Below are 27,031 nucleotides of genomic sequence, written 5' to 3' on the forward strand. Positions count from 1 at the left end.
GACCTAATGGACCTACAAATCATGGGCTCCAATGATCTGACATTAACCGATTAGACTCTTTAACCTACTTAACCAACATTCATTAACTATTAGATCACTACACTAAAGCCTAGTAGTTGCACTCTATCACTTTAGATATATTTCTGTCCACTTAATATAACCATAATCAGGAAGTTGACCATTGACAAGTTGTTCGTAATATCGGCTAGGTCAAAATTTGTTTTACCCCTAAGATTACATCTTGTTCCTTAAATCCCATTGATCCTCTAATGAATAATTGGTTTGTGATCCAATCACCAAACCGAGTCCCTCGGGCTAATGAGAGGGTGGGGTCCTTGTTCAAAACCTGGAGTTAGTACTTAAGGGAACAACCTCTCTACTATCCCTAAAAACGAGTATGAGTGAATTCCATCTTGCTTCCTATGTCCCCAACTATCTACTTGATCTTACCCCTCAAATGGGAAGCTTATTGAGACGACACTATTGAGCCAACCTTCACCCATACAAATCTAAGGATAATCTTGAATAAATAGGAGTTCATGGTTAGCTCAGGATTAAGGTCAAGTTACCTAGGTCATCATTTTGAAATAGTCAATCTTAAATAGTAAACAATGTTATAAAGTAAGAGTGACTTATTTTTTGGTCCGGTCTTATACAATTTCTTTGCATAAGACGCCTCCATTTGCATGTCTTCACATGAACGATTTAGGATCACATCATTTGTACTAAATACAAAGTGAGTCGCATTCGATAGTGTTTCCATAATAAGGTACCCAGCCTTATCCGTATACTATAGACCGTTTTGGCTATCTACTCAAACTTGATCCACTCTCATGACTTCACATAAAGTTCAAATACTCATGTAATAGCCGTGGATCTTAGTTTATTGGATTTAGTTCTCACAAGTGCAATTTATATATTCAATAACAGTTTTATTGAGTAAACCTCAATAATTATTTTATTGCAAATAGAATATGTTTTAATTTTACAAACTGCGAGTTTTAGGACATACAACCTAACACATTGTTCATCAAAATTTAAGTGTGTATATATACTATTAGTTTGGTTCGATTTTGATTGATTTTTCAATAAAAACCAAACTGATCCAATGATTTTTTGTTTTCTTCAAATACAAACCAACATGTCTAACTTTTACACTAAAAAACCAAATTAAACCAATGGATCAGTTTGAATTGATTTTTGTCAATTTTTTGGATTTTTGTTGCTCTCCTAGTGTATAAGTTTAAAAGGTTCATCTACTAATAGAACTATTAAATATTTGAAAAATTTGTATGGATGACCCCTATTTAGGGGCCACTCGAAAATTTCCCTTATTTGAAAAAAAATGCTCAAAATTTAACCTTCTGCTTATGTCAACTGTGTGTGGAAGTACCATTTTAACCCTAAAACGGGTACAAGCCCAGACACAACCTAGATTTCTTGCTCTTACCTCTCACTCCTTCATCTCGTTCCTCAATTCACGTAGCCCTCCTTCATCTTTTTCCTTGACTTTTCCCCTTATTTTGAATTCTTCCCCTTGCTTCTTCCTCGTCAATTTTCTAGTTTTTTTCCTTTGAGTTTTTTCATTCATTTGAATTCTCACTCTTGCTTCTTCCTCTCGTTTCTTGGTCTCACTCTCGCTTCTTCCTCTTACTTATTGGTCTCACTCTTGCTTCTTCTTCTCGTTCTAATTCACGCTTCAACTTACATCTTTGATTCAAGAAGAAGAAGAAGATGTCAACATAAACAAAAGAAATCACCGGAATAAATAGGGCATCTGAAGAAGGATGGAAAGGAAATCTGGACATAAAAAGGAAAAACAAAGGAGCTACATAAACATAAATCGCCAGAAAAGAAAAAAGAGAAATCGTTGAAAAACAAAGAGCGTCATAAATAAAAGAAATCATTGAAAAAGAAAAAAAGAAAAAAAGAAAAATGACAGATAAAACGGAAAAAAAGAAAAAAATCTACAAAAGAGAGAAGGAAGAAGAAGAAGGGTTAAAGTGGTAAATTCACATGATGACGACATCAACAGAGCCAAAAATAGAGCAAATTATGAAGGCTAAATTTTGAGAAGATCCCTCGGTACCAATTTCCCTAAATATTCTCGGCACCAATTTCCCTAAATATTTTCCTGAATAAACACATTGTGACAGACCTATTGACCCATGGGTAGAGAGAATTGGATTTTTCCGTTGGATTCTCAGTTCCACAGCTTAAAAAATCATAAAGGATCAAGCCTAACCAAATTCATGATATATATTTATTGTTTCGTAATAACATTTACATGTGATAATGATAATTTTAAATATATTATTTGCAAAGTATTTACTTGTGACATATTAAAAAATATGACAGAATTTTGTTATCCATTATGATATTTTGGTTGACCAATGTTCCACTTTTAAATGAAGACGATAGTTGTGATGTGCTGATGACTAGAGAGACTACCAAAACATATTTAATGAATTAAATCTAAAAACACAAAATAAAATATAAATAACCGACCAAAAAAACTCTTTAGGATATTTGACCCCTCATACAATTATTGATAACTGATGATTATCTACCATAATACTATTTGAAATCTCTTTTGTTACCGTATTTACTATTTCCTAATTATCTTCACTCTCCCTCTTTGATATAATGTCTACTATTTTTTATCCAATTTACACTCCAAACACAAACTATTATAACCAACAAACTATAATACCGATTCAACACCTCAAATACTGGCTTAATTTTTGTCCAAGTCACGGGCGTCGCCTATTTAAGAAAGTTAAAAAGAAAGCCAAAAGAATTCCAAGCTCCAAAATGTAACTATGTTTTGTACATTAAAATCATGCATGAATTTACAATTTCAGTGATTACAAGTTGAACAAAAATTCTTTGCAACATTGCTCTAGCAAAACAAACTACACTTTCTAAAAGGTGAAACTCATATGATAGAGGTCTCAAAATTTTATTGAACTGGAGGAAGGAATAATGAATGTTACAAAACATTATTGTCCTCAACATGATAAATGAAGCAAGCCTATAATAGTAATGCTACAATCAAATAGAAACCTCAATATTATACAGAACTTGTTACGATGTCGTACGGCCTTCATTCAACATCTAGTTTCTCCTCCAAATGATTCAGTTTCCTTGGGTCCATATTTGTTAGTTGCATTATAAAGTTAATCAAAATCCTGATAGAAGTGATAGCACTGCTATGCCTCTTGGAAGATCAGCAATTTTTTTGAGAAGAGCAAGCCGATTTTTACGGATTTTTTCATTTTCCTGTAAACGAATGAATGCAAAAGAATTGTGGACGAATCGAGTAGTTAATTCAAGATAGCATTTAGAGAAAACATAAAACATGTTATTTCTTTAGACATTATTGCTTATGTGTTTATATGCTTCCAAAATGAACAGTCTGTTGTAAGAATCCAAGTGAACAAGTTACACATTATTTGACTAATTCTCAGACTAGAACTGAAATCTAACAATGTACCAAGACATGGATTAAAAGGAATGCAAAAATGTTCTAGAAATGTCCAAAATCTCTTATGTTTCGATTTTAATAAAAACGTGTTACTTTTGAAACAGTGACTGAAGATTGTTGAGATTTGAGATTTTTCTTAATTAAATTTCACTTGGTTGTTTTTTAAGTTACTTTAATTTATTGTTAGATTTAATTTTTTAGTTTAATGTTTTAAGTTTTGTGAGTTTCTATATTTAATGTTGTTTTGAATGGCAAGTTAGTGGTGGTTCACTTTTGTACCTATACAAATGTAAACTTCTATGTAAAGTTAGTATCACATTTTGAGTACCATATTTTGCATCACCAACATTTTCAACTTCAGTAAAAAGTTTATTCATCCATTGGATTTCACAATCTCATTTTCCATTTTCTTCTCTTTGTTTAACAAACATTGAGATTTGATTTACGGCATTCATCTAGTGATTTCATTTTCTCAACAAAGATAAAAATACAAATACGACTATAAGATTAATTAAAGGTAAGTGCAACATACCACCATTACAAATACACGCTCAAAGAAATCTTCTAGTGGCTCAATGAGCTTTGAAGATATTTCAAAGAATTCATCAACCTCAATGCCTGAATCAAATGAGAAATAAAATCAATCTTACCTCTACCTCAACCATAGTTGTGCATAAAGAAAGACGTAGAATTGCCAAGAAATTGCGACTAATGAAGAGAGTATACCAGGGTGAACTTCGTTTTTAATTGACAAAAACGTATTCCATAAAGCTCTTTCTTCATTCGATTCGAAGGCTGCCTCATCAACCTTAAAGAAAGAATAACAAGTAGAAAGAGAAGCATTTGAGTAAATACAATCATTTGAATGCAGTTATAAAATGGAGAAGGAAAAAGCCTGGGGGAAGAGTGAAAATCTCAGTTATAAGACAAGTCAAAAGAAAGAGAGAATTAAAAATGTGTTTTGTAGAAACATGAGCTACGTTAAATAATAAGTATAATAATGTTTATAAAAAATAAAAATACAGAAGAAAATAACTTTAAAATGTACTTCAAATCTGACTAAAGACCTTGACGTAGTCTACAATAGGTATTTAAATTCATTTGGTTTACGGTTATGTATACCACAGCGAGTATCAAACTAAAGAAGTAGTTAACGGCCTCCAGGCACTCTATGTTCTTGACAAAGAGGATCATATTTCCACAATATTACAGAAACTTCATAATATTTACCATAGAACTCATTAAGATGAGATCATACGAAATATAAAACCAAAAAAGTCAAATCACTGTTCTCCTAAAATTAATCTAAAATCTTCACAATGGAAGCTTTTAAATCCTTGGTCCTAAGCTTTCAGGTTATTCTATCTTGCTTTCTTTAACATATTTTGTTTCAATTTAATTATTTCTATTTAGTTATCATTCATTGTCTAACAAGAACTAGTATGAAAGACCACAAAACCTAACTTATGACACAGCTTCAAACGCTAGTCCAAGTGCCTATCTATTGATCGAATGGAATACTAGAAAGATGTGCTTATATTGGGCTTTTAACAAAATAACTTAATAGAAAAAAGACTAAATTATAAAAAATACTCCTAAATTTTGTATTTTGTTTAAAAATATGACGTTCTAAAAGTTTCAAGAATACTTTTAAACTTTAAACAAAAGTTACAAAATACCCCCACCGTTAATTTTGGATGGAAACCATTAGTATTTTGATTTCAATAATACCATTACTGTTAGCTTAGCTTTGGATGAAGACCGTCAATACCTTGTTTTAAAAATACCTGTAACTTCAAATGATTCAATAATACTCTTAAACTTAAAAAAATGGTTCAATAATATCTTTATTGTTAGAAATAGATAGAAACTGTTAGTGCTTCATTTCAAAAATACCATTGAACTCTCAAAGGATGCATTAGCACCCTAAAGCTTAAAGAAAAAAAAAAAGTTAAAAAATACCCTTAACATTCAATTAGTATTTAACGAATCAACCACGAACTACCAATAATCTCAAATCTTAGGGCGTCCTTGGACAAAGGCACAGAATGACATTCATTTTATGTTGTTCAACATACGAACCAACCACACAGTGACAAGTGAGTAATTCAAAGAGTGAACAGAAAATCCGGATAATGGTTGATAAATCAGGGCAAATTTAAAACTTTCCAACATAACAATTTTCCTCATTAACAGATATTGTAATGGGGTACCTCCATAGCAGGGTCAACATCCTTCCCAGAAATGATTCTTGTAGGACGAGCATATGCCTCTACAATCTTTGGGAAGAGATCGCCTTTTGACATAGCATTCATCTAAAATCATACCGTAAGAACAGTATTCAAGTAAGAAAAATATGTTATATCAATATTTCTGCCTAATGTGATACAAAAAGAAGAAAAAAGAACTATGAAATATCACACTCTAGATTAAGAGTGTGTTTGGTTTAACTTTCAAGTACTTAATTTTAAAAATAACTCATTTTAGAAAAAATGAAGGATTTGACAACTACTCAAGATAGTTTTTGAAACACTTTCGAAGTGTACTTTAAATAGTTTTTGTCAAAAAAATATAAATAAAAATGACTTTTTTGAAAAACATTTTTTTCTCTAGTCAATCCAAACAGACCTCAAGTGTCTAGCAAATGCCAAAATTTTTGAGAAGTGTCGCTAACAGACATGTTAACTAAATTAAGTTGTTTATGCTCTCCATAAGATCTTCCAATATTGACTGGAAATATGTAAGATGGAAAACATTTTTTTTTTAAAAGAAAAAAAAGAAAAGAAAAATAAATGAAATCTTTAGAATACCTCAAAACAAGAAAACTCAAGAGCACAAAAAATAAACAACACTAAAAGATAGATTTATATTACAATATTAATAATGAAACTACAATACACCATAGCCTTGTGAGAGCGCTACTCTCTCCCAAAATTTCCCACAAGAAATTACTACAAAATTCTTCACTCCTTCCTCTCACCCACTCCCTAAAAACCCTAACAACCTTACTATCTAATTACTAATATGTCCCTTCTAATAACCATATTAATATTCTATTGATAATCTTATTATCTCCCTAGGCCTTACAAAATGTTGAAAATAGAGTTTTTACCCTTGGGGCATATTTGTGTTTTCCTCTGTACCCTAGGGTTTCCCTTTTTTTCTATTTAAGCTTGCAGCCTCTGTGTATACTGTGTATCAAATTCTATAAGAATTCTTCATCCCGTGGTTTTTTCTCCCTTATTAGGGTTTTTCCACGTAACTTTGTGTGTGCTATTTTCTTTCTCTACTCTGTCTTTTTCATCATGGTATCAGAGCATGGAGACAAAACCCTAGCCACCATCGAGGAAAACCCAACGGGAGAATCCTAATTACCAGTAGGTGAGACCAATGGCACGGATATAGCCATTATTATCCAAAATGCCATAGATCGTTACTTTCAATCTGTTTTTCCACACCTCCACCGTGGCAACCAACTGACCAGGGCCGACACCCAACCTGAGCCGAGACCCATGGCGCCGCTGATCAGCGTAGCAGGTCATTCGATCCACGCCCAGTAGTAGACGAACGGCGCCTTGCAGCCAATCCCTACCATGCCGCGCAGTTCCAGTCCGACGCAGCCCCAGCCGATCGAAGCTTTCTAGGTCGCGCAGCTCCAGACCGGTGCGTTCCCTCCCGTGCGGCCCAGTCGATCGGCATCTTCTGGCCAAATCCAGCTGCTGCAACCAGCCAGTGCAATCAGTCAGTCGATCGACGTTCCCTCTCAGCCGCTGCCTAAGCGAGGACTTCTAGTCGACGCCGTCTTCGACACTGCTGGAGCGGGTCCGAGCCACGGCGGTTCTCATCAGCCGAACCAGCCGGGAGTTGATCCAACTCGTGGCTGCCACTTCATCAATCGGAACCCTTTGTTCCAACCGGATTCGAACAGTAGTTTGGGTCAATCATCGCCTATAATTAGTGGGTTCGAAGTTGGGGAGTTGTCGTCTCACCGTCAAGATCAAGGGAGTATAATTCAAGACCAGTTTACTCAGTTACAACTCCAGATCAAACAGCAGAATGAGTTTGTCCAGTAGTAGATAATTGTCATTGGGGAAGCACTGGGATCGTCATCTAATGCCCAGCCAGATCTAAACCCGAATCAACCTATTTACTCTGGAAATCCAGTAACCTTTTTCCCTGCCTTATCTTCAAATTTATTTTTTGGGGCAATAGGAAATTCTGCTAGCTTTATTGTAGGGGAGAAGTTAAATGGTGATAATTATTTTTCCTGGTCCCAATCCATTAAAATGGCCCTTGAAGGCCATCATAAATTCAGGTATCTAACGGGCGAGATACCAAAGCCAAGACCGGGCGACCCCCAAGAACGAATATGGAAGGGAGGAAACTCCCTACTTCGGTCTATTTTAGTAGGGAATATAGAGCCTCAAATTGGAAAACCCTTACTATATGCAACCACTGCTCGAGATATTTGGGAGGCAATCCAGAAGCATTACTCCAAACGACAGAATGCTTCCCGGTTGTATACCTTACGCAAGCAAGCCCATGAATGTAAGCAAGGGGCAATAGACGTGGGGCAATAGACGTTACAACCTACTTCAACAAACTGTCGCTTCTTTGGCAAGAAATGGATCTATGTCGTGAGATGATCTGGAATTGTTTGTGTGGAGGAGTCTTACATTATCCGTCTGAGGAAACCGACCGAGTATACGACTTTCTTGCCAGGCTGAATTCTAAGTTTGATGCAGTACGGAGTCGAATATTGGGACCCCGTCCAATACCATCCCTGATGGAAGTTTGCTCTGAAATACATCTCGAGGAAGACAAGTCCAGGGCAATGATTAATACACAGGTTTCGTCGACGAACTCTGCTGCCTTCAAAACGTCAGCCCTATCAGTGATAAACAGAACAGCAAGCCGACTTCAGTTTGTGAACACTGCAAGAAGCCCTAGCACACGAAAGATCAATGCTGGAAGTTGCATGGCTGTCCACCGAATGGTAAAAAACGACAGTCAGGTCAAGCACTGGTAGGTGAATCAGCAACTGGAGGTTCTCAACCTCAGAATCAGGAAAACAATCAGAGCACTTCTAGTACGATAGGAGTAAGTGCAATTGCTCAATCATGTACTCTTCACTCCTTTGGCCTTGTTAGTATAACTGATAGCAAACCGTGGATTTTAGATTCAGGGGCTACGGATCACTTGACTGGTTCTTCCGACCAGTTTATTTCATATCAACCAAATGCTGGGAATGAGAGGATCAGAATTGCTGATGGGTCCTTTGCCCCTGTGGCCAAAAAATGACGTTTGTCACCCTTTGAGGGCTTGGTTCTTCAAGATGTGCTGCATGTACCTAAAATCTCTTACAATCTTTTATATGTTAGTAAAATTACAAGGGATTTGAGATGTCGTGTTGTTTTCTCACCTGATGCTGTTGTTTTTCAGGACCTGAACTCAGGGACAACGATTGTGCCCGGCATGATAAGGGGCTCTATTTCCTCACTGAAGATGCTTCATCTAGGATATGTGATAGGACTAGTTTACTTTCATCGCACTATTGCCTTGGACATCCTAGTTTACATTATATGAAATATCTGTTTCCTCATCTTTTTTGTAATGTTAATCTTTCTAAATTGAATTGTGATGTGTGTCCTACCTCATTAAAACCTCATCCTTATAAGCCTTCAAAACCATTCACCCTCTTCCATAGCGATGTTTAGGGTCCGTCACTTGTTACTACCACCACTGGCAAACAGTGGTTTGTAACCTTCATTGACAACCATACTAGGTTAACTTGGGTTTTCCTTCTGACAGACAAATCCGAAGTCACATCGGTCTTCCAACAGTTCTACTGTTCTATAGAAACTCAGTTCAATGCAAAAATCGCTATCATTCGTAGTGACAATGGTTGGGAGTTCTTTAATAATTTCTTTAGGGAATTCTTAGTCTTTAAAGGAATTGTCCATCAGAGTTCTTGTGTGTACACTCCCTAACAAAATGGAGTGGCTGAACGGAAAAACCGTCACCTTATCGAAGTTGCTCGGTCCTTTATGTTGTCAACTTCTCTTCCATCCTATTTGTGGGGAGATGCTGTTCTGACAACAACTCATTTGATAAATCGAATACCGTCCCGGGTTCTAAAATTCCAAACCCCCTTAGACTGCTTCAAAGAGTCCTACCCTAATAACCGGCTTATCTATGATGTTCCACTTCAGGTGTTTGGGTGCGTTGTGTTCGTCCATACCCATGGTTCTAACCGAACTAAGTTTATCCCTCGTGCCCAAAAATGCGTCTTTGTGGGGTACCCTCTTCATCAACGTGCGTTGTGTTCGTCCATACCCATGGTTCTAACCGAAAGTATTTTGTCTCAATAGATGTGATTTTCTTTGAAGATCATCCTTTCTTCCCCAATAGTTCTCTTCAGGGGGAGAGTACTAGTGAAGAAACTCATTGGGGTCCAAGTCTGTCCGTCTTACCTGAACCTATTCCTGACATAAGTATCAACGAACCGATTCTGCCTACCAAACAAGTCCCATGGATCACGTACTATAAGAGGAATCTCAAAAAGAAAATAACGCCACCTGTTATTTCTCCGGCTCTAGTCCATGAGTTAGAATGGGTGTCAGTTCCAGGTACTAGTAATTCTATCCCTGATGATGGTAATATTTATGTTGAAACTGATGAAACTGATGCTTGTGTTGAAAATGATGAGAGTAAAGACAGAGAAGACAATGACAGCACGAATGACTGTACCAAGAACAATGTGACCGATGTAGGTAATGATGGCTGTGAAAAACTTGTTCCAGCAGAGAACATTGTTGAAAGTGTAAAAGATATGTCAAGAGCATGAGACACATGAGCAGGAGATTGAATGTAGTAAGGAGTCAAAGGAGAAGAAAGACCGTGATGCATCTCTTGACCTCCCTATTGCCTTGAGAAAAGCCGTACACACATAGCAATGGAGATTCCCGAATGGAAAGCCGCAGTCATGAAGGAAATGGGGGTGCTTGAGAAAAACAATACGTGGGACCAAGTTACTCTTCCAAAGGGACACAAAGCAGTTGGGTGCAAATGGGTGTTCATCGTTAAGTATAGGCCCGATGGAACGATTGATAAGTACAAGGCCCGATTAGTTGTCAGAGGCTTTACTTAGATCTTCGGAGTTGATTACTCCGAGACTTTTTCACCAGTAGCAAAGTTGAATACAGTACGTGTTCTGTTCTCAGTTGCAGTTAACAAAGATGGGCCCTTGCACCAGTTTGATGTGAAGAATGCTTTTCTTAATGGAGAGTTGGAAAAAGAAGTGTACATGAGTCCTCCCTCCGGGATCGAGAAACAGTTCAATCATCGAGTATGTAGACTAAAGAAGTCCTTGTATGGGTTGAAATAGTTCCCCGAGAGCCTGGTTTGGCAGATTCACTACTTTTGTAAAGTCACAAGGGTATAGTTAGGGATACTCAGATCACACTCTCTTCATGAAGAAGTCAGTATCTGGGAAAATTGCAGTTTTGATTGTGTATGTAGATGATATTGTCATTTCAGGTGATGATGCTTCAGAAATTGACCGATTGAAGAAGAGAATAGCTGAGGAATTTGAAATCAAGGACCTTGGAAAGCTGAGGTACTTTCTTGGAATGGAAGTGGCTCGGTCGAAAGAAGGCATTTCGGTTTCTCAACGAAAATATACTCTGGATTTGCTTAAGGAGACAGTATTTACAGGGTGCATTGACCAAAAGTAAAAAGCACCTCTATGGAAGTGAATGCTAAGCTCAGTAATGTGAGTGACAGTGCACCAGTTAATAAGGAGAGATATCAGCGACTTGTTGGGAAGCTAATCTCTCTCTCCCATACTAGACCATACATTTCATATGCGGTCAGTGTAGTTAGTCAGTTTATGCATTCTCCTTATGAAGAACATATGAGAGCGGTGGAGCACATCCTGAGGTATTTTAAAACATCTCCAGGTAGAGGATTGATGTTCAGAAAGTCCGACAGACGGCGCATCGAGGCATACACAGATGTAGATTGGGCAAGCTCTGTGGGACAGAAAGTCGACGTCAGGGTATTGTACCTTTGTATGGGGTAACCTTGTCATATGGAGGAGTAAGAAACAAGAGGTAGTTGCCGGAAGGAGTGCCGAAGCCGAGTACAGGACCATGAGTCTGGAGATATGTGAGGAAATTTGGCTAGAAAAGGTTCTAAGTGATCTCGATCAAAGTCACGATAGTCTGATGAAACTCTATTGTGATAACAAAGCCGCAATAAGCATAGTAAACAACCCAGTACAACATGACAGAACGAAGCATGTAGAGATTGATAGGCATTTCATCAAGGAGAGGCTTGACAGTGGCAACATTTGTATTCCTTATATTCCTTCCAGTCAACAGATTGTAAACGTCCTGACAAAGGGGCTTCCTAGATAGTTGTTTGACTCTTGTATTAGCAAGTTGGGTCTCATTAACATCTACGCCCCAACTTGATGGGGAGTGTTGAAAATAGGGTTTTTACCCTAGGGGCATATTTGTCTTTTTCTCTGTACCCTAGGGGTTTCCCTTTTTTTTTTTTTCCTCTATTTAAGCTTGTAGTCTCTATGTATATTGTGTATCAAATTCTAATAAGAATTCTTCATCCCGTGATTTTTTCTCCCTTTTTAGGGTTTTTCCACGTAACTTTGTGTGTGCTATTTTCTCTCTACTTTGTCTTTTTCATCACAAAATCCTCTCATTCAAAGAAATTGATTGTATGTTTACATTTTGACCCTATAATTGTGTAACTAAATAAGGTAGAAAGACCAAATAATGGAATCATTCAAGAAGGCTATTACAAGTGTAATAAAAATTCACAAAATCAATTTCCACTAGAACTAATAATATAATACTAAAGAATCCATTAAGGAATATATACTTTATGAGCCGTCTTTGCTGCCAGACAAGGAAAATTTGAACGCTCTGCAAGAACTGAACGAACTATTTCTGGACTCAAACCCTTATCCACCTGCAAACATATCATGTAAGAAACAACTTATCGCTTACCAGTATATAAAAAATGTCCAATTGACATATATCATCAAACTGGTAATTAGATTTAAAAGAACCAAAAAAGGGGATTCACAGCATGTGGGATGTATGAAAAGAAGTACACAAACAATGCACAGCTGCAATTGATTTGTTTCTTTGGGTGGCATAGGAATTCATTTAAGCCCATAACTAGCTTTTATGACCGAATAATTGGTGATATTAAGCTGTCACGATTCAGATACTTCTAGGACTACGAAAATAATGAAAACAATCTGCACTATATTGCCAAGATAGTGATGCCATAAAACAAATATGAGTAATATGGTGAGCTTAATATGACAGGATATCTGTCTCTTGAATTAAAAACATAATGAAACACTTCTCTCAGTCCCTTCATCTCGTATGAATTATTGAAACATGAAAAGGTAAAAACTTCAGAAAGTGAATGAAAGAAATAAAAGTTAGTGTTAGGTTTACAAATTTAAACTAAAACTGTGTGGATGTCTTCGCAATAAATTAGGCTATTTAACTTGAACTTGAAATTATCACTTCCTAGAGCTAGAGCATCATTTCAAGTTTAGTCAGGAGACATGAGCAGAAATTGAAAGGAGAAATAGATTAATAAAAAAATGGGCATTCAACCCTAAGGCTAGCATCACTTGAAATAGAAACCCCAATGTCTTCGAGAAACTTCCTCTAATACCATTACCATTTAGTTTAACAAAAAATGAGCGAGGTTCAAAGGAAACTTTCTCTTGTTCCATTTACCAGTCCTTTATACATACGTACATATATAATGGGAACTCAAAATAGAATAATGCATATATTAAAATTATAGAAAAGATAAATACCTAATGGATGCATGCAACTAACATCATTAGATGTCGAAACAAAAAAGAACCAAATTGAGGTCCAAAAGACTATTGAAATGGAACCACTATCATCAAATATCAGTATATGAATTTTACTATAAATTGAACATGATTAAGTAGAGCAGGAAATGAAATTGTTTACTCATAATTTGAAGATTATACATACCAGAAATTGTTCAAGCCTTCGAGTAACAAATAGAATTACCTGAAAAGGAAAAGCTTTAGCAACAAGATAATGATACATGACGCTTATTTAATTACATTAAGACTAATCATGGTTGATTTAAGCATTTATATTATTCGTGCTGCACTGTACAAGTTGGGCATAGAACTTCTACATATAGGAAAAACTAGCATCAATAGGAGCATGCTGTAAGAAATTAACGGCTAAACTTTTTCTTTTTCTCTTTTCTTTTCGTCTTTTAGAACCAAAAGACCTGGAATGGAAGTGAATGACTAAGGATAATAACTCAAGGGCAGGGGGAAGAGGGATCCCCTCCCGTGAGTAGCTAGTTGTAAAACACACCAAACAGTGGAGAAACATAAAAAAATGATAATTATAAAAAAATTGTTGTTGTTATGATACCACCAAGATGCACTTGGTACAAAAAATGCCAGGGTAGGGATAATTGCTACAAAAATTCACGGCTACAGCTGGTTGCACTTATTTTATATTTTACAAAAAAATCATAATAAAAGATAATGACAATTTGCAAATATGAGAGTACATGAATGAGAGAAACAAGGAAAAAAATAATTACCATTTAACCTTTTATTCTTATTATTATGATTATAGGAATACTTTGATCCAACTTTCACAGACTAAAATGTAAAACTGCCTCTCACATTATCAATTACGTTAGTATCAACTTTGATTGGTTGGATATCAGCTGCAAGTCTCAGTGCTCGCCCTAGATCAAGATTTTTATCCTTCTCCACCAATATTTGGACCTACAAATAGCATTACCAAATAGCTTATCCCACTGCAATTGTTGTCTCTTATGAATATTTTAAAATTACTTACAAGACCATAAGAAATTCTCCGCAAGCCAAATGGATCACTTGTAGAACTAGGCTGACAGCCAACAGCAAATAAGCCAACAAGGCTATCTAATCTGCAGAGCACATAAAAATGGAGAACCTTCAGGTAGACCATTCCAGCAGCATAAACAAGTATATTTTGTATTTCTTTTTTTAACAAGTAATGAACTTTCCATTGACGTAATAAGAAGATACTAATGCTCAAAAGATTTAAACTTCAAAAGGGAGTGAGAAATATAAAAAATAAAGATAAAATTAAACTAAAAGACAAGATCAAAGAGAAGTAATAAAAGCTTTCGATTGAAACTTAAATCTTGCAAGGAAAAACCCGAAGTGTAAATTGAATATTTAAAAATTCAAAGAAAAGTGAAAAAGAAAAACTAAACCCTAATTCTATTTAAGGTTATAAAATCATTTATCATGCATATATTTGATCTGTAATCATCTACAGAATAAATATAAGATAAGTTCACATGCATTCAATGCAATAAATTACAAAGATACTAAAAACGGAAATTTAGATGGACTTAGGGCTCTAGTTTGACCTGTCAGCAACAGCCAAAACTATCCCAACATCACTCTTTGGCAGAATATCTCCAGAAAATCTGGGAAGGGTGATCTCAAACAAGGCTTCTGCTATCTAGAAAAATCACAAAAAGAGGGAACCAAGTCAAAATCGTAATTGAAATAGGGCAAATATTTATAACATAGGCATCTGGAGGAGTCACAGCGCTTTGATATATTTGACAGAGTTATACTAGAAAAATATTATTCTCAAAGATGTAGTGGTTAATTGTTTCGCTAAATAATTTGGTATGCGGCTAGAGTATTTTATGTATGAAAATTGTAGCATGATGAATAGTATGATAGTACGATAATGGAAAATTTAAGAAATTGGAGCGTAGTAAGAGATTGGGTAGAGTTTTAATTTAGGACTATTTTTCAGTTTAAAAAAGAAATGGCTTCTAGTTCTAGGTGTCTCAATCCTAAAAAGTTGAGCCTTTTGTCAGAGATTGGGTAGAGAAATATTTTTGGATTATTCCTTAGGTTCTCCTTAATCTTTTTATTTAAAAATTAATGGCTTCAGGGTGCCACTTCAAACACTTTTTTTTGGGAACCATGCCTAGGTGTGCTTTCAATAACACTGGACAGCTAACTGTTGCAATCTGTCAGCTAACCCTATTTGCATTTTTTTTTAACATGAGAACTTTTCAATGACGCTACCCTATCTGCATTGTGCGGCAGCTATCTCCTCCAACTAACTTTGATAGTATATTGTATAAACTTCTGAACTTCAGAACCTGCAGTATTCGGACAATTTATGGGGGGATAAAATAAATAACACCTAGTACCTGCTCTGAAAAACCCTCACGCAAAGCATAATGTCGTGCCATTATTCCTGCAAGTGAAGTAAATTCTGTGACAACAGCAGTAGCAAGATCCGACATGGCAAGGGATGCAGCTTCCTGTATAATTTGAAGCAAATCTTGACTAATTCCCATCGCGAGGCTTAGTTTCACAACCATAGCTTCCATACGTGTCATCTTGTCAAGCATCGATCCTAGTTTTTCCTGTTTTAGAAAAACTTGGGCCATTAGAAGTAAAAGCACATGCATAGAGCTCAAAACAATCTCAAACAATTTTGTAATGGAGTTTTTGAAAAGTGACCCAGAAGTGTCTGCAATTATTAGTAGTGGCAGTTTTGGATGAAATTTGGAAATTCATATCAACAGTTTCCCCAACAAAATACCAATGACCCCAATCATACACGATACTGCACAAAATAAAAACTCACGTGAAACAGAATACCACTCAGTTGATTTCTAAACTGAGAAAACCTTTTACTCGTATCTGTCTCATAGAAAAACTTGGCATCTTCATAGCGAGCTCTGAAAAAGTAGATGACAGGCTTCAACTATTAGATTTCTGCATCAACCACTAAACTAGTGGAATAGAGAGTGTTTGACATCAAGAGACCAACATGCAGATATTCATGGATGAGAAAATAATTACTCCATGGAAGAGCCATGTAATTGATAGCTGGAAACAGACAGTGATAGAATGATGCAGGTATAGGTTCCTAAATGTATTAGAGGGACAGTCCGTTTCCAAGATATATATATATATATAAGGACAAATTGGAAAAATAATCAATATTAGATATAGGAACTTGAAAAGTGGAAAAAAAAATATCCTTTTAAACTCATAATAAATTCTATTGAAGTCTAAAATAATCCCTCTTTAAATTCCATCTATTAAAACACCAGTTAAAATCTTTTGAAAAAATAACTTTCCAGAATTTACTTACTGACATTTGTTTATATTACCAAATGTGCGAAAAAGGAATTCAAACAGATCTAAATTTTGGGATTTTATTGATAAATTGCAAACTTAATTAAAAAATTATCTACTAATGAAGATTATTAGTAATCGTTGATTTCTTCAAAAGGAAAAAAAAAATCTTTTCTATTATATTTTTAATTTCTCTTATGAGAAAAGAAGAACAACTTTTTTATGAACATAAAATAAAAAATAACTGAAGTAAAGATGACAACATTTAATTATAAAAAACTATTTTTATTGGAATAAATTCATTTTTCTTCCATCTTTACAGAGTTTGTCAAATTACAATTCATCAGAATATTATATCTATAACTATGTTAAAATCAATTCAACTACATAGACAATTCAATTCCTTTGACTAGTTTCCTCCAGTCATATGCTTATATATAAAATACATAACTAATATTATGTGGCAAGATTAGTGCTAAGTTTTTAAGCAATTAGCACATTTATATAAACTTTATTCATCATTGATAAAAATAGAACATTTCAAAATATTATTATATTGTTTTTTTTAGTCAATAACCAAAATAACCTTCAAAGTAGTCAATATCAGAAATATATTGCAATTATTTTTGCTGCATAGAATATGAAAAAATGAGAGAAAAGGAGTTTATAATTGCCTACTTTTTGAAAATGAACTTTTCATGAAATTATAAATTGCATTATCATGTGATGCATATATCAATGATATATCAGTAAAAGTTTATCTTAAATCAGCTATTGACCCAAAAGCTTAAGTTGATAGGTGAAGGCAAATTTAATTTTATATTATCTAACAGATTATATCACATATAACACACATGTCCAAATTAAAACTCGAAATAATTAGAAATATATGTATAAAAAGATTACCGAAGTACTGCTTCATTTCCTTTTCTTACAACTTTGTCATCAATTTCTCCATTTGCTACCTAAGAGAAAGATCCAAACCAAAAATGAATTAACAAGAGTTTTGTGTGGGGATGAGACAATAATGAGATCTACGGATCGACAAAGTGACTCTCACAGCAATGAAGTATGGCATCAGCTTTCCATCAGGATTTCTAATTGAAAAATACTTTTGATGCTTCTGCATAACCTGATAGACAATAAAAAAAAGAAAAAAGAAAAAAGAAAAAAGAAAAAAGAAAAAAGAAAAAGAAACATTACTTCTAAACTAGCATAAACTAAGAATAATAGTAGACATGAAAGAGAGAGATTGTATGCTACATGAGAGAGATACCTAAATTTATTGTGAAAAAAGAGTTACCAAAATAGAATAAATTTCCATGACCAGAAATTGCTTTGTGTAGTGAAATAATAAATTAATAAAAAATAGTATAAAATTCTGATTCCAGAAGCAAAGGAGAAACTAATGGAAATATACTATAAATTTTAGAAGGAAAATTGCATAGTTACACAGAAGTCAAGAGGCTTGACACTCTTTCATAATCTACCTATATCTACTCTTCCCCTAAGCACAAACATGAACATGCAACATGGATGCAACACAACATAGACATGACAACACGTCAATTTCTCAAGTAGGACGCAACAGGTGGAAACATGCTAATTTACTCTTTTTTCCTATTATTTTTTATAATAAAAAATATATGCACGTGTAGTTTGGCATACTGTCAGTTTTTAATACTTTTAAAGCAGATTTCAATCTTTAAACATCCGTACAATTCGTAAAAAAGACAAGATGTAAGATAATCAACTGTAGGGCATGACATATACTGACTCACAATACTCACTGAATAGGCTATGTCGGGTCGAGTCACTGTAAAGTAATTAACTTTTCCCACTAACCTCCTATATCTTTTAGGATCTTTTAGTAACTATCCATCTTTTTTATGAGCGGTAAGTTGGGCATCATTTGGGTACTACATGGCTTAGCCCCTAGCTTCCTTGTTTTAGTCAACAAGTCAATTACATATTTTCTCTGTGATAATAGTATTCCTTTCTTACTTCTTATTACCTCAATTCTTAAGAAGTATTTTAACATGCCTCTTTTGTATGGAATTGACTATGAAGAAAGGTATTTAGGGATTGAATACCTAAAGTATCATCACCAGTAATCACAATATCATCAACATCTACGACTAACAAGATGACACCACTCTCAGATGTTTTAAAAAAGACCAAATGATCTGACGTGCTCTTCCGCATTCCAAAGCTTTCAATCACTTGACTAATTTTACCAAACTAAGTCTGTGGACTCTGCTTTAATCCATACAAAGATTTACAAAGGCGACACACCTTTCCATTCTCTCCCTAAGCAACAAACCCTAGTGGTTGCTCCATATACACCTTTTTTTGAAGATCACCATGAAAAAATGCATTTTTAATATCAAGCTGATGTAAAGGCTAATGATTGATTGAAGCTAATGAACTAAACAACCTCACAAATGTCATTTTTACTATTGGAGAAAAAGTATCAGCATAGTCAATGCCATAAGTTTGTGCGTAGCCTTTCGCTACAAGGCGTGCTTTTAACCGAGCGACAGAACCATCAAGATTGACTTTAACCACAAACATCCATTTGCAACCGATAGCATTCTTTCCTACAGGGAGATAAACTAAATCCCAAGTACAATTGTCATCTAAGGCAGTCATCTCCTCCACCATTGCGACACACCAACCAAGATGAGACAAAGCTTAATGAATAGTTTTAGGGATGGATACAGACTCTCAGGATGCAATAAACGAACATGTAGAAGACAACAAATGGTTATATGAAACAAAAGAGGAAATAGGATGGGCACATTTACGTTTACCTTTACGAAGAGCAATAGGAAGATCATCACTCGTTTCTGGATCCAATGACGAAGAAGAATCTGGTTCAGGGCATGAAACTGAAGGAGATGAAGAAGCCTCTGGAATAGGGCATGGAACTGACGGAGGTTTTCATCAATTATAGACCTCAACAATGGGTGGAAGAATAGAGGTAGTCACAGGTAGAGATGAATCAGGAAGTGGATCAAAAGTGGAAACAATTGTGTAGACAAAGAAATCATCCTCTAACTCTTTATGCTCCCTATGACCCTTATTCGAAGAGAAAGAAGGTGAGGAAAAGAATGTGGAATGTTAAAAGAATGTGACATCAGGAGAGACAAGATATTTATTTAAACTAGGACAATAACACCGATACCTCTTTTCAATACGGGAATAATCAAGGAAAATACATTTTAAGGACTCTGGATCCAGCTTGGTATGTTGAGGTCAAACATCCCGAGCAAAGTAGGTACAACCAAATATTTTGGGTGGAATGGGAAACAAATGTTGTTTGAGGCATAAAATACGAAAAGATATCTCACCCTTAAGAATGGAAGAGGGCATGCGATTTATTAAGAAACAAGCTAGCAATTGCAAGAGTTAAAAACGCACATGCGGAAGCAATTAGGAACTTAAGCACTCTAATTTCATTAATTCTAAAGATTAAAGCATGCATGTAAATAACTTGGAAATAGAGTTTGAGAAACAACCTTTGAAGAAACTCAAAATTAAAGCTATCCTTTGGTTTAAAAAAAAATCACGAACACTTCATATACTACCGCTAGAATCTTCCCCGCTATTCTCCGACCTTAGAATGGACTGTAGGATCCAATTTGTGAGGAGATTGAAGGGAATTTAGAGAGTACGGAAGTTTTAGGTGTGAAGAACTTAAAAGAACAATTCTTTTAAAAAAAAAACAAAATTGCATGAATCTTTTTAACAAATAATTACTCTTATTTAAAGAGAAATTCATGCAATCAAATTGCATAAGAAACTGACACCAAATCAACATGCATTAAGTGGAAAATCAGATGTTCAAATTAGTGGAAATGTGGGATTTTCCCACAAACCCTATTTTTCAATTTAAATTAGAATTTCAAAAATTCAATTTACAATGAAATTTAATTTTAAATTTGAATTTCATAAATTGAAATAATTAATTTTAAATAAAATTAATTCTAATAATTAACTTTATATAAAATTAATTTTAAATAATTAATTAATTAAACAATTTAATTAATAAAATTAATTTAATATCAAATATTAAATTAATAATAAACACCAATTGCGAACATGAATCCTTATTCATGTGTAATATTTAAATAGTTCAGCTCTCTTTATTGTTTAATTCAACAATTTAAACATAAATTATATCACAATTCAAATTTGAACATTTCAAATTCTCTCATCACGCTGTCCTAAGATTTAATCCGATATGAGCTAGCAGAGGACTTAATAGACCTACAGATCATGAGCTTCAACGATCCAAGATTAACCGGCTAAACTCTTTAACTTGGTTAACATTCGTTAACTATCGAGACACTCCAGTAAAGCCCACTAGCTGCAGTTTCCTCACTATAGATATATTTTTGTCCACTTGATTTTAACCATGATTAGTAATGCAATCATTCACAGGTTGTTCGTAATTACTATTGTGTCAAAATTACCGTTTTAACCTTGTAAATACATCTTGCTCCTTAATAACAAACAATTGGTTAAACCGAGTCCCTCACAGACCAATGAGAGATGGGGCCCCTTGTTCAAAACCCGAAGTCAGCACTTAAGAGAACAACCTATCTACTATCCCTAGAATCGGGTAGAAGAAAATTCCATCTTGCAGGACTATGTCCCCAACTATCTACCTGGTTTTATCCCTAAAATAGGAGGTTTATTGAGTCGGCGATGATGAGCCACTTACCCATGCAGATTAAAAGATAATCCCGAATAAACAGGAGTTCATAGTTAACTCAGAATTAAGATCGAGTTACCTAGGTCATCGAATTGAAATAGTCAGTTTTAACAGTAAACAACGTTATAAAGTAAAAGTGACTATTTTGTGGTCCGATCTTATGCAAACTCATTGCATAGGATGCCCCCACTCGCATGTCTCCACATGAACAATTCAAGATCACATCATTTGTATCAAATACAAAGTGGGTCACATCCATTATGTCCCCAAGATAAGGTACCCAACCTTATCCTTATACTATAGACCGTTTTGGTTATATGCTTGAAATTGATTCATTTTTATGTCTCCACATATAGTTCAAGTATTCATGCTATAGCCAGAGGTTCTTAGTTTATTGGATTTAGGGTTCTTATAGATGCAATTCACATATTCAATAACAAATTTACTGAATAAACCTCAATAACATCTTTATTGCAAAATAGAATATATTTAATGTTTACAAACCACGAGTCTTAGGACATAAAATCCAACAAACTCCCACTTGGACTAAAACTCCAGTGGGGTCATATATATACAATGTTGAGTGTGAGAGGAAGAACATAAATATAATAAACTAAGGCATCACATACCCATGACTTCTTCCACTTGCCCTAGATTTACATAACTCGTAGTCCTAGACTCACTAGGTGACCCTCAAACACTTTAGCCGTGAGGGCCTTTGTAAACGGATCAACAATGTTGTCTTCTGAGGCCATTTGATGGACGACTACATCTCCTCAATGCACTATCTCCCTGATAAGATGATATTTGCACTCAATGTGCTTCCCGCGTTTATAGTTTATGGGTTCTTTAGAATTTGCAACTACTCCACTATTATCAGAATAAAAGGGTGATAGGCAGATGCATGTTTGGAACTACTTCCAAATCGGTTAAGAACTTCCTAAGCCATACAACCTCCTTCACCGTTTCACATGCAGCCATGTACTCTACTTCCATGGTGGAATCAGCAATACAACTTTGCTTAATACTCCTCCAAACTATAGCTCCTCTGTTTAGCATATGTCAATTCCCACTACATAGCATATGTCAGGTCATGAAAACAACATGGTGTACATCAGACAACCAACTTCTTGAGGTGTCTTAGGACACTGTTCCTTTGACAAATGAATTCCATGCTTGAAAGGGAACAAATCCCTACTGCATCTTATACTTAGACAACAACTTGTCTATATATGATGCTTAAGACAAAGCTAACGTTTCTTGCGATTCCGAACTATTTGGATTCCTAGAACATACTGAGCTTTTCCCAAATCTTTCATTTGGAATTGGGTTGCTAGCCACTGCTTGACGTCAGTTAGGTATCCTACATAATTTCCAATGAATAGGATGTCATCAACATACAATACTAGGAAAAGCTACAGTTTTGTTGATAATCTTCTTGTAGACACAAGGTTCATCAGCCCAAAAGGATTTTGGAACATGCATTTTCAAGGCTCTGACTGTTTAAAAAAGATGACGATACTTTTGTTTTGCAACCCCATTTTGAGATGGAGTATCGACACAAGAAGATTGATGAAGAATGCCACGGGCATCTAAATAAGACTTGAGTGCATGAGAGAAATATTCTTTAGCATTATCGCTCCATAAGATTTTAAGAGCACCACTAAACTGAGTTCAGATTTCAGCATGAAAGTTATGAAAATGAGAAAGTAACTCAGAACAATTTTTCATTAAATATAACCATGTTATCGAGAATAGTCATTGACAAATGTAACAAATACCGAAACACTCCTTTGGACTTAATAGAACACGGACCCCAAACATTAGAATGGACTAATTCAAACGGAGCACTAACTCGCTTATTGACTGACTTGAGGATACAAACTCAAACGATGAGATTTAGCAAACTGACATGACTCGCAATCTAAAGAAGACAAATGTTGAAGCTGGGGATGAAGACTCTTCAACATAGAGATAGACGGATGACCCAAATGACAATGTTCTTCAAAGGGAGACGACATGCTAGAGCATGCAATGGTTGTAGGTTCTTTGTGGTTCAAAGATGTAAAGACCTCCAAATTCACGTCCTTTACTTATAGCCTGCTTCGTCGTAAGATCCTGAAATAAGCAATAACCAGAAAAAAAGAGACACAACAATGAAGATCACGAGTGAGTTTACTGACCGAAATCAAATTAAAAGAGAAATGTGGTAAATTTAAAATTGATGACAAAGAAATTGATTCAGTAAGATGGACAGTTCCCGATCCTAAAATAGGAGTTGAGGTTCCCCATCGGCTATAGTGATAGTAGGTGAAGAAGTAGATGTATAAAGGTTAGAAAATAAACTGGGGTTTACCTGTCATATGGTCTGTAATGCCACAGTCAATGATCCATATTGAAGTAGAAGAAAGAAGGCATTTAGAGATATTACTTGTCTTTGTGATGGCAGTAATGGAAGTAGAAGATGATGCCGTCAATGACTCTTGATACTGTTGAAATTTATCAAACTCCTCTGTAGAAATCGTAATCGATTTGTCAACATTATTAAGAGTAGAAGCGACATGTGCAGATGGCACCCTCTGACCCTTATTCAACAATCTTCTGCATTCATATTTTGTATGACCAAGTTTACGAAAGTAATAGCAAACAACATCTCCTGAATGTGATCGTTGGTTATTGGGATAACCTTTGGAGCTATTTGATCCAACCCCCCACCTCTATAATCATTTGTGCGTCCAATCAAAGCACTGCTAAAATCAGATGGCATAAACTGCTTGTGGCTTTTCTGTACGAAGTATTCAAGTATAAGCTTCTTCCAACGATGACATGTTTGAGCTTGACAACACTTGATCTTTGGCCATCTCATATTTAGGTGCAAGACCAACTAAGAAACTCATGATAAACAACTTTTCACGTTTAGCCATTAGAATTTTTGGATCAGTGCTAATTGGCATCAAGGTTGAATTCCGCACATGTATTTTTGACCTCCATAAAGTAACTTGTAAGAGATTTCTCTCCTTGATCAGGTTGATATAGAGTTTTACAAACATCAAACACTCTATTAATGTTCTCTTTCCCAGAATAAAGAAAGTCCAAATATTCCAATAGTTCCTTGACTGATTTGCAGTGATTTACTAACTCAACGATTTCACGATTAATAGAACTCTTGATTTGTAGAATTCTTGAATCGTTCTGCCACCAAATCCTTTTAGTAGCATCAGTTGGTGGCTCTTCCGTGATGTGATCATCCATCTCAATGCTCCTCATAATATGGCGAACATTTGATCTCCATGAATAGTAATTTGATCTATTCAACTTGTGTCCAGTTACTTTTGACACCATAGGAATCATCTCAGACATGACTACTGGTTTCTTGTCAACCATTACCTCAAAAAAACCCCAGACAGAAGAGAAGTAAACCCTAATTTACCGAAGAGATTTTTTTCCCTTCAATGAACCACAAACAGTGAGTATATAGCCCAAACAAACACACCTCCAAAGAAAGGAAGCAACTCGGATGACACCCACAAAAGACGAGCAAAAAAAGGTGGCGCATGCGCCTACACGTGCCGACGCATGGATCGATGGCAGAGGGAGGTGACCACTCGTGAGCCTCACGTGCTGGTCAGATGGATGTTGGACTTTGAGGTTCTGTAGATTGGCGGCTAGGCTCCTCAATGGACTAGGCGGTGCCGAAAAATAGCGAAGAAAAACGACACACTTTTCCGACGGCAGCGGTGGTTGACAACGGACGGCGGAAGTTGACAACGACGAACAAAACGAAGATGACAACAGTGAGCAAAAGTATAAACTCACCCTTCCACAACCCTAGATGTAACACAAACAGGTTCTAAATTCTCAAACCCTAAAGTTCACAAAAAACCCTAATTTTCTAGAGCTTTGATACCATGTAGAACTCTTAGGTTTGAGAGAATCAAAATTTTTTATTCCCTTCACTAAAGATATGAATATATACAAATGTACAAGAATGATCAAAGTAGAAAAGCATAGAAAAGACCATAAAAGGAAAATATAACAAAGATATTTACAATAATAAAAATCCCTAATTATTAAAACTATAACAAAAAGTATGGTTTCCTTTTCAAAAAAAAGAAAAAAAACTATAACAAAAGTTAAAATAAGCAGTACCACTAAATTGTTTGTGGGGACTAGGGATCTCGACACCCCAAAAGGCCAAAAACATACTCATTCAAGCCAATAGACTTGAGGTCACAGCATCGAGATGCTACGGATTTTGACGAAAAAAATACGTGCGCAAACCTTTTGGAGAGGAAAACCCTATTTCGATTTCTAAACTTCCTTGGGAGTTCATTTCGAGAGCTAAGAAAGGGATTCAAGGCTCAGGAACGCAAAGTTTGTAGTGGGAGCAAGGACTGACATGCAATGATTAGTTTTCTTCTCTTCACTTTCTATTGTAGCTTTTGTTCTAGACATTTTTGCTTGAGTTTAGATTTTGTATTAGTGAGCATGAATGGTTAAACTTCAAGGGATTAATGTAGTCATTAGAACATGTTGATTTAATTAATTGCTGCCGTGATTAAATATTTTTATTCCATTCATGCTTTTATGTGCTTAATGCCTGTAATCTCATGATCACGGATTATTTGTTTGCTTGGTCTGAATTGACACCTGGGAGAAGAAATTTAGATTAGAACTTAATTACATGACAGGAGGGTGCCCCAATGCATGGAAATGATTATGGTCTCTCTAAAGGTTGAGTTTTGGCCCAAAAGTTGGGAAGTAGGAAAATAGGAAAATAGGAATTTGTGAACTCCACTCCATGTTTGGTCAAAGGAGTTGGTGAGTCCCATTATTGAAAAACATCAATTTTATATCTTATAACTCCTTACATTGTGGGCCCAGGAGTTCACAACTCCCTAGATTTCATAACTCCTTACTCTTCACTATTCCCCTCCTTACCCCAAATACCCCTTAATGTCTTGCATGTTAATAAAAGCCAAACAAAGATGTTGACTTCTTAATATAGCATGAGATTTACTTGATTTATGGCAAGTCCGTTATTATCTGTCTTTTTTACTTACGGAATTTTAGCAAGGTGAATCTTGGTCATTTAATTAATTGAATCATTTGTTTAATAAGTGACATCAATTCCCCACCATAACTCTCTCACGAGTGTTTATAGCACTCACTAACTAATTTATTAATAAAGAGACTCGTTTCCTTTTAAAAAAGGAGGAAAAAATTGAACCAGAACATCAATCCTAAGAACGATACTCTTCACTCTCTCACTATATTACAACCTAACACGTGACACCATATACCTGTGGGTTTGCATTATTGAAAAGTCGAGCAACACTCCTCCAACCTATTTTAACCATTAAAATTCAAACACTTTTACTAATATTTTATCCTAATAGTATCCATATCCTGCCAAATTCATAAAGTGATAACTACTATAAAGATTTTCGACCAAATCAAACATTCTACAACAAAAAAGCTTACCATTGTTAGAAGATCTTCAGGAAGCTCCAAGAAGGAATCATTGAACTTTCCAAGTATTGAAACAGGAGTCTCAACAAGATTTACAACCTTAGACATTATCTTACAAGAGTTAATAACATTA

General features: G+C 35.3%; 1 protein-coding gene across 2 annotated transcripts in view; it reads right to left on the reverse strand.

Annotated features, from left to right (window-relative positions):
• Positions 1–2,808: 2,808 nt before the first annotated feature.
• Positions 2,809–27,031, reverse strand: part of LOC120066991 (glycine--tRNA ligase, chloroplastic/mitochondrial 2) — a 70,346-nt gene continuing 46,123 nt past the window's right edge. For both annotated transcript variants that reach the window (XM_039018333.1, XM_039018335.1), the window contains 14 exons: positions 26,911–26,997; positions 17,767–17,838; positions 17,613–17,671; positions 16,210–16,303; positions 15,767–15,985; positions 14,960–15,054; positions 14,398–14,488; positions 14,220–14,324; positions 13,540–13,578; positions 12,389–12,478; positions 5,701–5,802; positions 4,214–4,295; positions 4,020–4,105; positions 2,809–3,282 (listed from right to left, as the gene is read on the reverse strand). In XM_039018333.1, coding sequence (XP_038874261.1) covers positions 3,184–3,282; positions 4,020–4,105; positions 4,214–4,295; positions 5,701–5,802; positions 12,389–12,478; positions 13,540–13,578; positions 14,220–14,324; positions 14,398–14,488; positions 14,960–15,054; positions 15,767–15,985; positions 16,210–16,303; positions 17,613–17,671; positions 17,767–17,838; positions 26,911–26,997 — 1,320 coding nt within the window. In that variant the 3' untranslated portion in view covers positions 2,809–3,183. The remainder of the gene's footprint in view (positions 3,283–4,019; positions 4,106–4,213; positions 4,296–5,700; positions 5,803–12,388; positions 12,479–13,539; positions 13,579–14,219; positions 14,325–14,397; positions 14,489–14,959; positions 15,055–15,766; positions 15,986–16,209; positions 16,304–17,612; positions 17,672–17,766; positions 17,839–26,910; positions 26,998–27,031) is intronic.

This window comes from Benincasa hispida, chromosome 12 (genome assembly GCF_009727055.1).
Source record: "Benincasa hispida cultivar B227 chromosome 12, ASM972705v1, whole genome shotgun sequence".
Classification (NCBI taxonomy): Eukaryota; Viridiplantae; Streptophyta; class Magnoliopsida; order Cucurbitales; family Cucurbitaceae; genus Benincasa; species Benincasa hispida.